Raw genomic sequence first — 15,175 nt, forward strand, 5'->3', positions numbered from 1 at the left:
TACGCTGTAATGAATCCAGGAGCCGCTTCCACTTTTCCTCCCCTGGAACTCAATAAATACAGACGCCAAGTCCCTAAAATCTGTGTGTAACCACTTTGGATCATTCTGCTTTATGACATGGACGACCGGGGGGTGTCCAAGTGTTTAATCCAAAATGCCTGAACGACGCCGGACGTCACAAACACACACACTGAATTAGACAGATTTAATTCCTTCTTATACCATAGGGGTCCTATGATTTATAATCTACCCTCCCCCACATATAATAATAATAATAACTATTATGATTATTATCATTATTACTATTTGAGTGTTTTCTCATGACTCAAAGCACGAAACAAAATTAACTCAATAATAAATTTGTCAATGATGAACGCACGCAACAATAATGCACAAAAACCCAAATTAAAGAGTTGATAATACAAAGAAATAGGTGCTTCTTATGTTTTTTTCTATGTCTTTCATGCATTTTTGACAGGCGCAACTCTGCAAAATACAGCATGTTTTAGGGGTTTAACAGTCAACCGATACAAACGAGAAATCAACGTCAAAAGATAAAACCACATGGGATTGATCTAAATGCACTATGAACCTGTCTATGGCTTGATTTTAATGTTATAAATCAGTTGAGGTGTGTTTGTTTTGCTGCTGTGTCTGCATTGAGAGCAAAAGACAAGCAGATGCAGCTCCTGCATGCTGCAGCACAGCAGTAAAGACGTTAGGAAGCTCCCTGTTCATTCATAAACGTACAGTAGTGTTCAGAATAATAGTAGTGTTATGTGACTAAAAAGATTCATCCAGGTTTTGAGTATATTTCTTATTGTTACATGGGAAACAAGGTACCAGTAGATTCAGTAGATTCTCACAAATCCAACAAGACCAAGCATTCATGATATGCACACTCTTAAGGCTATGAAATTGGGCTATTAGTAAAAAAAAAAGTAGAAAAGGGGGTGTTCACAATAATAGTAGTGTGGCATTCAGTCAGTGAGTTCGTCAATTTTGTGGAACAAACAGGTGTGAATCAGGTGTCCCCTATTTAAGGATGAAGCCAGCACCTGTTGAACATGCTTTTCTCTTTGAAAGCCTGAGGAAAATGGGATGTTCAAGACATTGTTCAGAAGAACAGCGTAGTTTGATTAAAAAGTTGATTGGAGAGGGGAAAACTTATACACAGGTCCAAAAAGTATAGGCTGTTCATCTACAATGATCTCCAATGCTTTAAAATGGACAAAAAAACAGACGCGTGGAAGAAAACGGAAAACAACCATCAAAATGGATAGAAGAATAACCAGAATGGCAAAGGCTCACCCATTGATCAGCTCCAGGATGATCAAAGACAGTCTGGAGTTACCTGTAAGTGCTGTGACAGTTAGAAGACGCCTGTGTGAAGCTAATTTATTTGCAAGAATCCCCCGCAAAGTCCCTCTGTTAAATAAAAGACATGTGCAGAAGAGGTTACAATTTACCAAAGAACACATCAATTGGCCTAAAGAGAAATGGAGGAATATTTTGTGGACTGATGAGAGTAAAATTGTTCTTTTCGGGTCCAAGGGCCACAGACAGTTTGTGAGATGACCCCCAAACTCTGAATTCAAGCCACAGTTCACAGTGAAGACAGTGAAGCATGGTGGTGCAAGCATCATGATATGGGCATGTTTCTCCTACTATGGTGTTGGGCCTATATATCACATACAGGTATCATGGATCAGTTTGGATATGTCAAAATACTTGAAGAGGTCATGTTGCCTTATGCTGAAGAGGACATGCCCTTGAAATCGGTGTTTCAACAAGACAATGACCCCAAGCACACTAGTAAACCAGCAAAATCTTGGTTCCAAACCAACTAAATTAATGCCTCGCAGATGTGAAGAAATCATGAAAAACTGTGGTTATACAACTAAATACTAGTTTAGTGATTCACAGGATTGCTAAAAAAGCAGTTTGAACATAATAGTTTTGAGTTTGTAGCATCAACAGCAGATGCTACTATTATTGTGAACACCCCCTTTTCTACTTTTTTTTTAACTAATAGTCCAATTTCATAGCCTTAAGAGTGTGATATCATGAATGCTTGGTCTTGTTGGATTTGTGAGAATCTACTGAATCTACTGGTATCTTGTTTCCCATGTAACAATAAGAAATATACTCAAAACCTGGATTTATCTTTTTAGTCACATAGCACTACTATTATTCTGAACACTACTGTATATGAACATAAGTAATGCTAAATTTGGCTTATTCTAATTCATGGAAAATAAATGTCTAAATTAGTTAAAGTAGTTGTAGCTCATGTAACTACATACTGTATTTTCTGTATTATCGGATAGGGGTCATTCCATGTCAATTCAACGAATATTTGAGGGGCCTCACGCACTTTGTATCAGATTTACTTGAAATTTTTATCAAATATTCCCAGACTATTCGGAACAACAAATCTGAAGTTTGAGGCCTGTTGGCCAAGTAGTTTCTGAGATATGGTCAATTTAGTGTGCATGGTGTCTGCCATTTTTTAGGCAAAAATTATGGCCGTCATTTCTGGAGCCATGTTCAAGGTAGAATATCTCAGCAATCTTAGAGGCCTGAAATTTTCTGTGGCAGTTGTCATGGACACCCAGAGTTGGACTATAGTCAAACAACAGACATTGACACCAAACTGTGAAGTTTATGTATGCTCAAACTATGGAAAATATTACATTGACTATTGCGAGCATCCATGTTTGAGACACTGAAGCCTACCATTACACTCAAAGAAGCCTTTCCATTTCTTGGCTCCTTAATGCCAGCTATACTGGTTATGAAATATGTAAATTTGGCATATCTGTGGTAAACAGTTATTGTGGGAGAATATCCACACCCCAGAATGCTTGTACATAGATCTCCCAGGGGGATTCCCCAAGGTTTCCACGATTACTAGGCTTATATCTGCTGTCGTATAACCAGCACGACCCCACTGTTGTGCGCAGTGACTTTGATTACATCTTATCATATAACATTAATGCTATAAATTTAAAAATAAAAAATTCTCCAAAGTTTTTTCACAATGCCATTTTCCCAAACTGAGCTCTGTAGTATAATAAACAGAACACCACTGATATGTGCATTGAATTTGGTGATATCACTCCTTATTGCAGTGATTTATTCAATAATTTTCTGGTGTCTTTTTTTTTTGTGTGTTTGCACTTTGTAGACGGTCCCTAAGCTTCCGTTTCTCTGCTGCCTGCCCGTTCAGATCAGTGTTATTTTTCAACTCAGAGGACTGCTCATATGGATAAAAATAAGGTTCTAGCTCTATGTGTCTAACCTTCCTGAGGTTAGAAACTAGTGGTTGTTTTTCTGCAATGTTTCTCTTAAGATCTGTTGAGCTGTGAACTTCGAATCTGTGAATATCTTTGCAACTTTACCGAAGTGGGAGACTGGCGCCACTGCAGCCGCTATAAATGAGTCTCCTCCGGTAAATCCGGAATCTATTCCAGCCAGGATCATGGATGACTGGATTCAAGTCTGGGATGGCAAAGATGTTGAGATAGAAACTTGGTACCTGAACAACATTCTTTGGCGCAGATGTGGAAACTGCAGGCTGGTGCCGACGGTGTGTAACGTGCGAAAACGAACCTTGAATTCAAGCTTCACTCGTTAATTGGCCACAAACACCCCGCGTCATGCCCTGTGTTTTGCAGCACAGCAACGGAGACTTCAATTAATGTACGGAAGTAACGCTTGTTTGACATGGGCCATGTACAAAATTGTAATTCCAACAGTGGACATTGCCGCATATGTACAGTCTTTTGTCAATGACGTCAGTGCCAAGCGGGAAGTACCCGGATATTCTACAAAGATGGCGGCACAAGGGCGCTCGGGAGAACGTGAAGTTCAAATGTCCGACAAAGGTATGTACTTGCGGGACGAGTGTAAAAAGTGTGGAATATAAGCTCTTTGGTATGTTTGTTTATAGGAAAGTATTGCATTTTTCGCTGTCTAATGTTCCCCTTTAACCAGCTGATACTCCTTTGGCAGCTTGTCACTGCACCTGCATGCTGCACAAAACGGCATTTTCAGATCACTTAAACCCAAGTTTAAGTCAGCGAATCATCTGTTTTGATTCAGTCTAATGCCTGACAACGCGCAATAATGCTAAGCAAGAAGGCGGCTGCCTGGCAACAGCTCACGGGCTGTATTCACCATCTAGTGGATTAAATAGAAATCAATGATGCCAACCCATTAATTCCTCATCACCTCTGTTCCCTTCACTAACATGCCCATTGAAGTCCGCTCCTATCACCACTCTTTCATGCTTGGGTTCACCCTCCACCAACTCATCTAGGTCACTCCACAAATTTTCTCCTTCATCTCGCAACCTACTTGTGGGGCATATGCACTGATGATATTCATCATCACCCCTTCAATTTCCAATTTCACACTCATCACCCTGCCAGACACTCGCTGAACCTCCAACACACTTTTAACATACTCTTCCTTTAAAATGACCCCGACACCATTTCTCTTCCTGTCCTCACCATGATACAACAGCTTGAACCCGCCTCCTGTGCTCCTGCTCTTACTTCCCTTCCATTTGGTCTCTTGCACACACAGTATGTAAATGGTAAAATGATAAATGTGCTGCATTTATATACCGCTTTTCCATCTGCATCAGACACTCAAAGTGCTTTACAAATATGTCTCACATTCAGCCCGATGTCAGGGTGCTGCCATACAAGGCGCTCACTACACACCGGGAGCAATAGGGCATTAAAGACCTTGCCCAAGGGCCCTTAGTGATTTTCCAGTCAGGCTGGGATTTGAACTAAGGATCTTCTGGTCTCAAGCCACATGCCTTAGTCACTAGACCATCACCTCCCCATGTCTACCTTTCTCCTCTCCATCATGTTAGCCGGCTCTCTCCCTTTACCAGTCAGACTGCCAACATTCAAAGTCCGACTCTGACTTCCATCCTTCTGGTTTTCCTCTTCTCCTGCTATCTGTGGACATCTTCTCCTCTTCGACTTCTTCTTCTTCTCCCAGCCGCAGCCCAGTTTGTGCCGACATCCTGTTGGGCAACGGCACCGGTGGCGGTTGTTGTTGTTGTTAACCTTTGGATCCAGGATGGAAATTCAATTTGTGATCAGCATCTTTAATTTTGGCTTGTTTTACTCCGGATGCCCTTCCTGACGCAGCCCTCCTCTTCATTTATCTGGGCTTGGGACTGGTACTCAGACTGTACTGGCTGCACACCGCATGTGGCTGAGTTCTTTTAATGTTTTTAAATGATTAAAAACAAAAAGTCAAACGGGGACAGATCTCTAATGGACACAGGCAGCAACCAGTGTCTAAGGCTTCAGCCTGCTCTTGAGGACCCTGAGTCTTCCACCCGCAGGTTACAGCTGGAACTCCGGGTGGAGAGTACGAGCTGGAGCCTGAGCGGTTTTCTGTGTCGTCTGCTCATGGAGTATTTGAGTGGAGGTGTTAATTTCCACCTTTCAGCCGCGGTGTCAGACTGCTGTAACATCACGTCGTATCTTACAGCCGTCCTTATAAACGTCTGGTGCCGTCCGGTGTTGGTGCATCACTCAGTGTAACTGACAGGCCGAAGGTTTGAGCCCCGTGGTGTCCTGGTGTCTGTCATCGGCAGTGTTTTATCAGCCTGCACGTCCACCGCCTCCCTCGCCGTTGTATCAGAGTGTCACTTCAATGCCAACAGCATAAATAATGCACACAGAAACTGGCCGCTCCTGCTAGTGCCTTGTTTTCCCTCCGTTACTTAACTGTGACCTACTTCCGTGGACGGCGCTGCAGTCGTTTCACTGTTTCAGAGTCGCGCTCGCTGAAGCGAGATCATTTTCTAAAACGGGGACATCTGCACTGATGGAGCAATTGCTGGTGTCAAACTAAAAGATGCTGTTAAATATTGTAGATGTTTTCTCAGCCTGCAGCGCGCTCGATACATCTTCAGCTGTCAATATCAGGTAACATGAATGAAAGCTTTCTTGCAGGTGACTGATGGAGTTGGAGTTTGGAAATCGCCCTCTTTTGTCGCCCCTCAGGCAGCTCAGTAACATTTCAGGGTTTTTGGTGCATTGCTGCCTCTTAGGAAGCGGCTGTGAGGCTGCAGCACATTTTACACAAGCAAAGCTGCCACTGCTCCATGAATGCGTACGTTAATCTTAAAATTGAGTACATGGTTGGCTTATAGTCATACTGTGGGGACGGTATCAAATCTCACTGTATTTTGAAGTACCATATTTTTTGGGCGACATGTCACACTGCAGGATCAGTTGCATCTGTCCAAAAATGTCATCGTGGAGAAAGTAAAATCATATACAAGTTGTATTACTCTATAAATCACATTTATTTTTGAAACTTGGCGGCGTTGCTCCATGCAGCAAGAAATGAGTTGAATTTTATCAGTGCATTATGTATTTATATATTCATTTATAATGCAAACATATTAGCAAATTAACGCTATCAGGCAAATTATTATATGAGGCATAAAAATCAGTAAACTGCTTCTTCTCATCACTGAACAAGTGAAAATGTGAACAATGGCCTAAATGTGTGCACATTTACATCATAAAATGAAAACATTTTAAGATTGATTATACATTTTTAAAATGTCGTTAGCCATACCTTAGCCTTGCTGTCCTCATTGTCCTCCAGTTATCCCACAAAGTGAAAACAAGTGGAGTGTGAAATAGTACTAAAGTTATGCCCTCACTTGATTCAAGAGCATATGAAGTTTATTCCTTTTTATTCGAGACCATGATCTTTAAGTTTGAGAGCATGTTTTATTCATTTTACCCCTCCTCTAACACCTAGCATGTCCTCATTGAGATCATTATACAGGAGTAGCTTGTCAACTTTGTAAATGGTGCCATTTTGTGGTTGTCTGTTAATGCAGTATGCAGTAAAAACAAGGGAGAGAAAATACAGCTTACAAATTACAGTGTTTATTTTTAATAACATACGTGTTTTACAGCGTGGGTGTGTGGGCACCCCTGATGATTTTCCTTTACAAATCATTGGCTGTCTGGATCAGAAATTTCAGTTAAATATATCATATAGCAGGCAAACACACTGATATTTGAAAAGTGAAATTAAGTTTCTCGTATTTACAGAAAGTGTGCAATAATTGTTTAAACAAAATTGGCAGGTGCATAAATTTGGGCACCCTTGTCATTTTATTGATTTGAATACATTTAGCACTAATTATTGGAACACAAAATTGATTTTGTAAACTCATTGACCCTTGACCTCCTTACATAGGTGAATCCAATCATGAGAAAGGGTATTTAGGGTTCCCCTCTTTGCATCTCTTCTAATGAGTGACAGCATGGGAGCCTCTAAACAACTCTCAAATGACCTGAAAACAAAGATTGTTCAACATCATGGTTTAGGGGAAGGATACAAAAAGCTATCTCAGAGATTTCAGCTGTCAGTTTCCACTGAGAGGAACATAGTGAGGAAATGGAAGACCACAGGCACAGTACTAGTTAAGACCTGAAGTGGTAGGCCAAGAAAAATCTCAGATAAGCTGAAGTGAAGGATGGTGAGAACAGTCATAGTCAACACACAGACCTGCTCCAAAGACCTACAACATGATCTTGCTGCAGATTCTTGCTGCAGATAGTGTCTCTGTGCATCATTCAACAGTGCGCTTTGCACAAGGAGATGCTGTAATGCAGAGGAAGCTTTTTCTGCGTACACGCCACAAACAGAGTCCTTTGAGGTATGTTAAAGCACATTTGGACAAGCCAGCTTCATTTTGGAATAAGGTGCTGTGGACTGATGAAATTAAAATTGAGTTATTTGGACAGAACAAGGGGCGGTATGCATGGCTGAAAAAGAACACAGCATTCCAAGAAAAACACTTGCTACCTACAGTAAAATTTGTCCATCTGTCCATGCTCAGAAACAAACAAACCTGAGATGTTTTGTAAAGAAGAATGGTCCAAAATACCTTCAACCAGAATCCAAACTCTCATTGGAAACTATAGGAAGCATTTAGAGGCTGTTATTTCTGCAAAAGGAGGATCCACTAAATATTGATGTACAACCCCAATTCCAGTGAAGTTGGGATGTTGTGTGAAATGTAAATGAAACAGAATACAATGATTTGCAAATCCTCTTCAACAGATATTCAGTTGAATACACCACAAAGACAAGATATTTAATGTTCAAACTGATAAACTTTATTGTTTTTGTGCAAATATTTGCTCATTTTGAAATGGATGCCTGCAACACGTTTCAAAAAAGTTGGGACAGGATCAACAAAAGACTGGGAAACTTGATAAATGCTGAACGAACACCTGTTTGGAACATTCCACAGGTGAACAGGTTAATTAGAAACAGGTGAGTGTCATGATTGGGTATAAAAGGAGCATCCACAAAAGGCTCAGCTGTTCACAAGCAAAGATGGGGTGAGGATCACCACTTTGTAAACAACTGCGTGAAAAAAAAGTCCAACAGTTTAAGAACAATGTTTCTCAACTTTCAATTGCAAGAAATTTAGGGAATCCATCATCTACAGTCCATAATATAATCAGAAGATTCAGAGAATCTGTAGAACTTTCTACACATATGCGGCAAGGCTGAAAACCAACATTGAATGCCCGTGACCTTCGATCCCTCAGGCTGCACCGCATTAAAAATAGACATCATTGTGTAAAGGATCTTATCGCGTGGGCTCAGGAACACTTCAGAAAACCATTGTCAGTTAACACAGTTCGTCACTACATCTACAAGTGCAAGTTAAAACTCTACCATGCAAAGTGAAAGTCAAACATCAACAACATCCAGAAACACCACTGCCTTCTCTGGACCTGAGCTCCTTTGAAATGGACAGACGCAAAGTGGAAAAGTATGCTGTGGTCTGATGATTCCACATTTCAAATTGTTTTTGGAAATCATGGATGTCGTGTCCTCCGGACAAAAGAGGAAAAAGACCATCCAAATTGTTACCAGAGCAAAGTTCAAAAGCCAGCATCTGTGATGGTATGGGGGTCTGTTAGTGCCCATGGCATGGACAACTTACACATCTGTGATGGCACCATCAATGCTGAAAGGTCCATCCAGGTTTTGGAGCATGCTGCCATCCAAGCAACGTCTTTTTCAGGGATGTCCCTGCTTATTTCAGCAAGACAATGCCAAGCCACATTCTGCACGTGTTACAACAGCGTGGCTTCATAGTAAAAGAGTGCGGGTACTAGACTGGCCTGCCTGAAGTCCTGACCTGTCGCCCATTGAAAATGTGTGGCGCATTATGAAGTACAAAATACGACAACGGAGACCCCGGACTGTTGAACAACTGAAGTCGTACATCAAGCAAGAATGGGAAAGAATTCAACCTACAAAGCTTCAACAATTAGTGTCCTCAGTTCCCAAACGCTTATTGAGTGTTAGAAGGAAAGGTGATGTAACACAGTGGGAAACATACCACTGTCCCAGCTTTTTAGAAACGTGTTGCAGGCATCCATTTCAAAATGAGCAAATATTTGCACAAAAACAAAGTTTATCAGTTTGAACATTAAATATCTTGTCTTTGTGGTGTATTCAATTGAATATACACTCAACAAAAATATAAATGCAACACTTTTGGTTTTGCTCCCATTTTGTATGAGATGAACTCAAAGATCTAAAACTTTTTCCACATACACAATATCACCATTTCCCTCAAATATTGTTCACAAACCAGTCTAAATCTGTGATAGTGAGCACTTCTCCTTTGCTGAGATAATCCATCCCACCTCACAGGTGTGCCATATCAAGATGCTGATTAGACACCATGATTAGTGCACAGGTGTGCCTTAGACTGCCCACAATAAAAGGCCACTCTGAAAGGTGCAGTTTTGTTTTATTGGGGGGGGATACCAGTCAGTATCTGGTGTGACCACCATTTGCCTCATGCAGTGCAACACATCTCCTTCATAGAGTTGATCAGGTTGTCAATTGTGGCCTGTGGAATGTTGGTCCACTCCTCTTCAATGGCTGTGCGAAGTTGCTGGATATTGGCAGGAACTGGTACACGCTGTCGTATACGCCGGTCCAGAGCATCCCAAACATGCTCAATGGGTGACATGTCCGGTGAGTATGCCGGCCATGCAAGAACTGGGACATTTTCAGCTTCCAAGAATTGTGTACAGATCCTTGCAACATGGGGCCGTGCATTATCCTGCTGCAACATGAGGTGATGTTCTTGGATGTACGGCACAACAATGGGCCTTAGGATCTCGTCACGGTATCTCTGTGCATTCAAAATGCCATCAATAAAATGCACCTGTGTTCTTCGTCCATAACAGACGCCTGCCCATACCATAACCCCACCGCCACCATGGGCCACTCGATCCACAACATTGACATCAGAAAGCCGCTCACCCACACGACGCCACACACACTGTCTGCCATCTGCCCTGGACAGTGTGAAACGGGATTCATCCGTGAAGAGAACACCTCTCCAACGTGCCAAACACCAGCGAATGTGAGCATTTGCCCACTCAAGTCGGTTACAACGACGAACTGGAGTCAGGTCGAGACCCCGATGAGGACGACGAGCATGCAGATGAGCTTCCCTGAGACGGTTTCTGACAGTTTGTGCAGAAATTCTTTGGTTATGCAAATCGATTGTTTCAGCAGCTGTCCGAGTGGCTGGTCTCAGACGATCTTGGAGGTGAACATGCTGGATATGGAGGTCCTGGGCTGGTGTGGTTACACGTGGTCTGTGGTTGTGAGGCTGGTTGGATGTACTGCCAAATTCTCTGAAACGCCTTTGGAGACGGCTTATGGTAGAGAAATGAACATTCAATACACGAGCAACAGCTCTGGTTGACATTCCTGCTGTCAGCATGCCAATTGCACGCTCCCTCAAATCTTGCGACATCTGTGGCATTGTGCTGTGTGATAAAACTGCACCTTTCAGAGTGGCCTTTTATTGTGGGCAGTCTAAGGCACACCTGTGCACTAATCATGGTGTCTAATCAGCATCTTGATATGGCACACCTGTGAGGTGGGATGGATTATCTCAGCAAAGGAGAAGTGCTCACTATCACAGATTTAGACTGGTTTGTGAACAATATTTGAGGGAAATGGTGATATTGTGTATGTGGAAAAAGTTTTAGATCTTTGAGTTCATCTCGTACAAAATGGGAGCAAAACCAAAAGTGTTGCGTTTATATTTTTGTTGAGTGTAGGTTGAAGAGGATTTGAAAATCATTGGATTCTGTTTTTATTTACATTTTACACAACGTCCCAACTTCATTGGAACTGGGGTTGTATTTTATGTTGGGGTGCCCAGATTTATGCACCTGCCTAATTTTGTTTAAAGAATTATTGCACACTTTCTGTAAATTATAGAAACTTCATTTCACTTCTCAATTATCAGTATGTTCCTCTGCTATATGATATATTTAACTGAAATCGCTGATCCAAGCAACCAATGATTTATAAAGGAAAATCATGGAAATCAAGGGTGCCCAAATTTTACATATAACTGTATATAGATAAATAGATTAGATAATGCAGGAGAACCTGATAATAGCCAGAAGTACAACTTATGGCTTAGAGTAATTTGTTTAACTTTTAGTACTTAGTATTAAAAGCATTAATTAGTGTTACTAGAGATCTATTTGTAATAAGTGTTTAATAACACACACACGTATTTATGTGTGTGGGGGGGGGAGCTGGATCGATGATGGATTAGGAGCAGGTGTGGTTGTCAGTGAGAGAGAGAGAGTGGCAATTTCTGTGCTAAATCAGGGATAGGGATAAGATGTTATCTATCGATCCAATTCCTTATCGATTCCCTTATCGATACCTCTTGTGAATTTTTTTTTGTGTACTAAAAGTAGGCTTTACAGGTTTTCTATGTCAGTGGGTCAAAGAGCTTTTTGTTATTGTGCACCCGCTCTGTGGAACGGTCTTCCTGCGACCGTGAGACAGCCGGAGTCTATGGACATTTTTAAGTCAAGACTTAAAGCCTATTTTTATTCTATTTCTTATGAATAGTTTTTATTTTTTATCTTTTTAATTCTTTTACTTATGTTTTTAATCATGTATTTGAATTTTTTTAATTTTTATTTATTTTTTATTTTAATTTTTTTATGTTGAACTGTTCTATGTGAGGCGCCTTGAGACCGATTTTGTTGTGATTTGGTGCTTTATAAGATGATTAAATTGAATTGAAATTGAACAACATTTTATTGAGTCTTAAAGTAAATAAATATGAAATTGGTCACTGGATCCTTAAACTGTGGACATAATAAACTCTACATGGTGAATCCTTGATCTCTGGACATAAATAGAAATAAACAAAATCTGTTAGTTTTTGTCAAAAGCATTTCCTTTCAGACATTATTGGCATGAATGTCTTTCCGTATATCTGAGCTGAGCTCTTACAGGTGCTGTGCTGCACGTCAGGATGTAATTCATAAAGAATGCAGGACGTCTCATTTTGGGAGGAAAAACGTTTGTCGATTGTAGTTTCTTGTCTGTATTGCAGCGTTTGTAAGAAGTGTCATTTTATTTAAAGCGGCAATTCGTTTTGAAGTTATTAATTCCAGCTGGACTCTGTCTCGACCAGCGTTTGGAGCTGTGCCAATGGAACGGAGGACAATCCTCGGTTCTTGACTGCAACACGACACGAGTCCCAGTTAGTGACTTTAATCTACACAAAAGTGACTCACGATTGACATATTTTAATGGCTTTGAGAGGGGTTAAGAAGTGGACTTGTCGTTTCTGAAGAGCAGCAAATCAAAGAACCAACGAGCTAGTGGATCGAAGCATTGCTTCATTGGTTCACGCTTCAAAGTGGAGTCATGCTGCAGAAACGGTTGATTACAGACCCGCAACATGGTCTGTAATCAACATAGTGAATGATCATTTTCCCGACAAACACCCTCAAAAACAACGGCCGCTCTGAAGGACAAATAAGGGAATCGTTAAGCAAAAAGACTATTGATGTCGGTGGATCGAATCAATTCGTAATGATACTTGAAAAGAACTGGTTCTCGATACCCAACCCTAGTCAGGGAAGCAAACTATGTTTAATGTTGTTTACAGCATAACATAGCAGAACTCTAATAACTCCACACAACCCCACAGAAAGGTTTTTTGTTGTTTTGTTTTTTTTAAAGAGTAACAGTGCTGGCACTTCTTCCTTCTCTCTCTGTCTGCATTTGCTTTTGGGCATCTTAACAAGAATAATTATGAATGAATGAATGAATATTTTCTCTTTCTTTGTTAAAAGGTTTGGAATGGTCTGGAATAGAAATTGTTAAATATTGGAGCCCACATTAAAGACTGTAGCCAACAAATCTTGTTCTTAGTTTTTTTGTGCGTGCATGCGTGTCCACGCCTGAGAGGTTTCAGTTCAGTTTGTAGTGGATGTTAGCTTTTACACTGGAAAAACCAAACACTAGGATACCAAAATAAGTTATATTTGTTGGTTTCTTTTTTTTTTTTTATTAAATTGCATCCTTTTAGTTTATTTTATTTTGTATTCCACAGGAGCACATCCTGCCCAAACCCCGTGCCTACTATCGGGTTGACCAGTCAGCAGAGCCTGACGTGTGGCTCGACGCCGTGCAGGTGTGGGAAGTGAAGTGTGCCGACCTGTCGCTGTCGCCAGTCTACAAGGCTGCCATGGGATTGGTCAGTTGAATCTCATCCCCATCTAAGTGCTACTGGTACAAAATATACACTCGTTCCAGGATCAGAGTACCTTGTACTGACGTGGACTAACAGAATTGGAAAGCTGACTTCATGCATTCTTCAACATGGACTCCTCGATCTTTCTTGGTCTTAATCTTCCATTCTTATCATACTGTTCCTGAGGATTATTATGACTGAGAGTGGGCCTAAAACTGATCCTTGTGGTGTGCCACTCATAACTTCTTTTGTTGTGGCGTTTGCTCCGTTAATCATCACTCGTTCTCTCCTGTGTTGTTGCCTTGCTTCAGTCCAAACGAGCACAGAGACCTATAATGTGAATGCGTTTGGTTGCGGTGCATCGCCTAACCTTGGAAAGGCTAATGCTAGCACGCTAATGGGGCTCACTCACTAAAAACCCTTGAATATTATATTGTGGGCCCACAGGTGGATCCAGTCAAAGGGATTTCTCTGAGGTTCCCTCGTTTCATTCGGATTAGAGACGACAAGAAGCCTGAAGATGCCACAAGTGGACAGCAGGTACGTTACATCACCTGGGGGGGGTCCTGAGTAAGCCTGTGAATAATCAGTCATACGCTGCCAAGGTCTCGTGTCAGCTGAAATGGCATTTAGAGCCGACGCCTCGTCATGGTCACTTCACGAGCACGAGCGTAACGTCCAGTAAAATGTCAAGGATGAACAGCGCAGCAAGGGCACCGTTTAAATTTTTTTCTCTCTCTCTCTTTATCCTGACACTGGTTTATGTAATGGCCCCTCACCGCACGGTTAACACGGCTGTGTAACGATGAGCTCTGCGGCCCTGTGTCCGTGTGAAATATGACGCCATAGCGAGCGCTAAATCTCACTGAGTGCATTTATGCCGACAACGTTTACTTCAGAACGTAGCATCTGGCTCAACTGAGCGATGAGGAAATGAAAACACAGAGTGAGCGGGTGAGATGACGTCTCGCCCGGACTGGAGTGGGCGGGGCTTAGTGTTCATCTTATTTATTACTCTGGTGTTTTCTGTCGCTCGGCGCCACAGCCGTTACATAAATCAAGTGTTTGTTTTTTTTCTTTCCTCCTGCTTTTACTGACTTAATGATCTTTTCTTGATTTCTTTCTTTTTCTTTTTGTTCTCTTTTTGTTTGTTTTTTTCTCTACCTCATCGTCTTTCTGCAGATCGCCGACTTGTACAAGAAGCAGCAGCAGATTCAGAATCAGGGAGACAAAGCTGACCTGGAGGACTATTACTGATCACAACTAATCACCAGCGTGGATTCCAGCACAATTGTAAATATTCTTTTTTTTTTTTTTAATAAAGAATGGGAATAAAGACTCTGACAGCTTTTAATCACGCTGTTACTTGTATTATTGATCTGGAGCTTCTGCCGTATCGACTGTTTCATTGTCTGAGTAGAAATCATATAAACACCCTCATCTGCTGCTGCACATTAATTCAGTTCCAGTCCTTCAGTGATGGATTTATAACAAAAAAACAAAAACCTCAAACCGTCTGGGCGGCACGCCAGCTTCTCT

At 41.3% G+C, this 15,175-nt stretch overlaps 1 protein-coding gene across 1 annotated transcript in view; it reads left to right on the forward strand.

The window, feature by feature from the left end:
* The window catches only part of lig1 (ligase I, DNA, ATP-dependent), a 140,092-nt gene extending 125,138 nt beyond the window's left edge, over window positions 1-14,954 (forward strand). The window contains exons 26-28 of the mRNA XM_034183730.1: window positions 13,496-13,639; window positions 14,084-14,176; window positions 14,819-14,954. Coding sequence (XP_034039621.1) covers window positions 13,496-13,639; window positions 14,084-14,176; window positions 14,819-14,893 — 312 coding nt within the window. The 3' untranslated portion in view covers window positions 14,894-14,954. The remainder of the gene's footprint in view (window positions 1-13,495; window positions 13,640-14,083; window positions 14,177-14,818) is intronic.
* Window positions 14,955-15,175: the final 221 nt, after the last annotated feature.

The sequence above is a fragment of the Thalassophryne amazonica genome, chromosome 12 (genome assembly GCF_902500255.1).
Source record: "Thalassophryne amazonica chromosome 12, fThaAma1.1, whole genome shotgun sequence".
Taxonomy (NCBI): Eukaryota; Metazoa; Chordata; class Actinopteri; order Batrachoidiformes; family Batrachoididae; genus Thalassophryne; species Thalassophryne amazonica.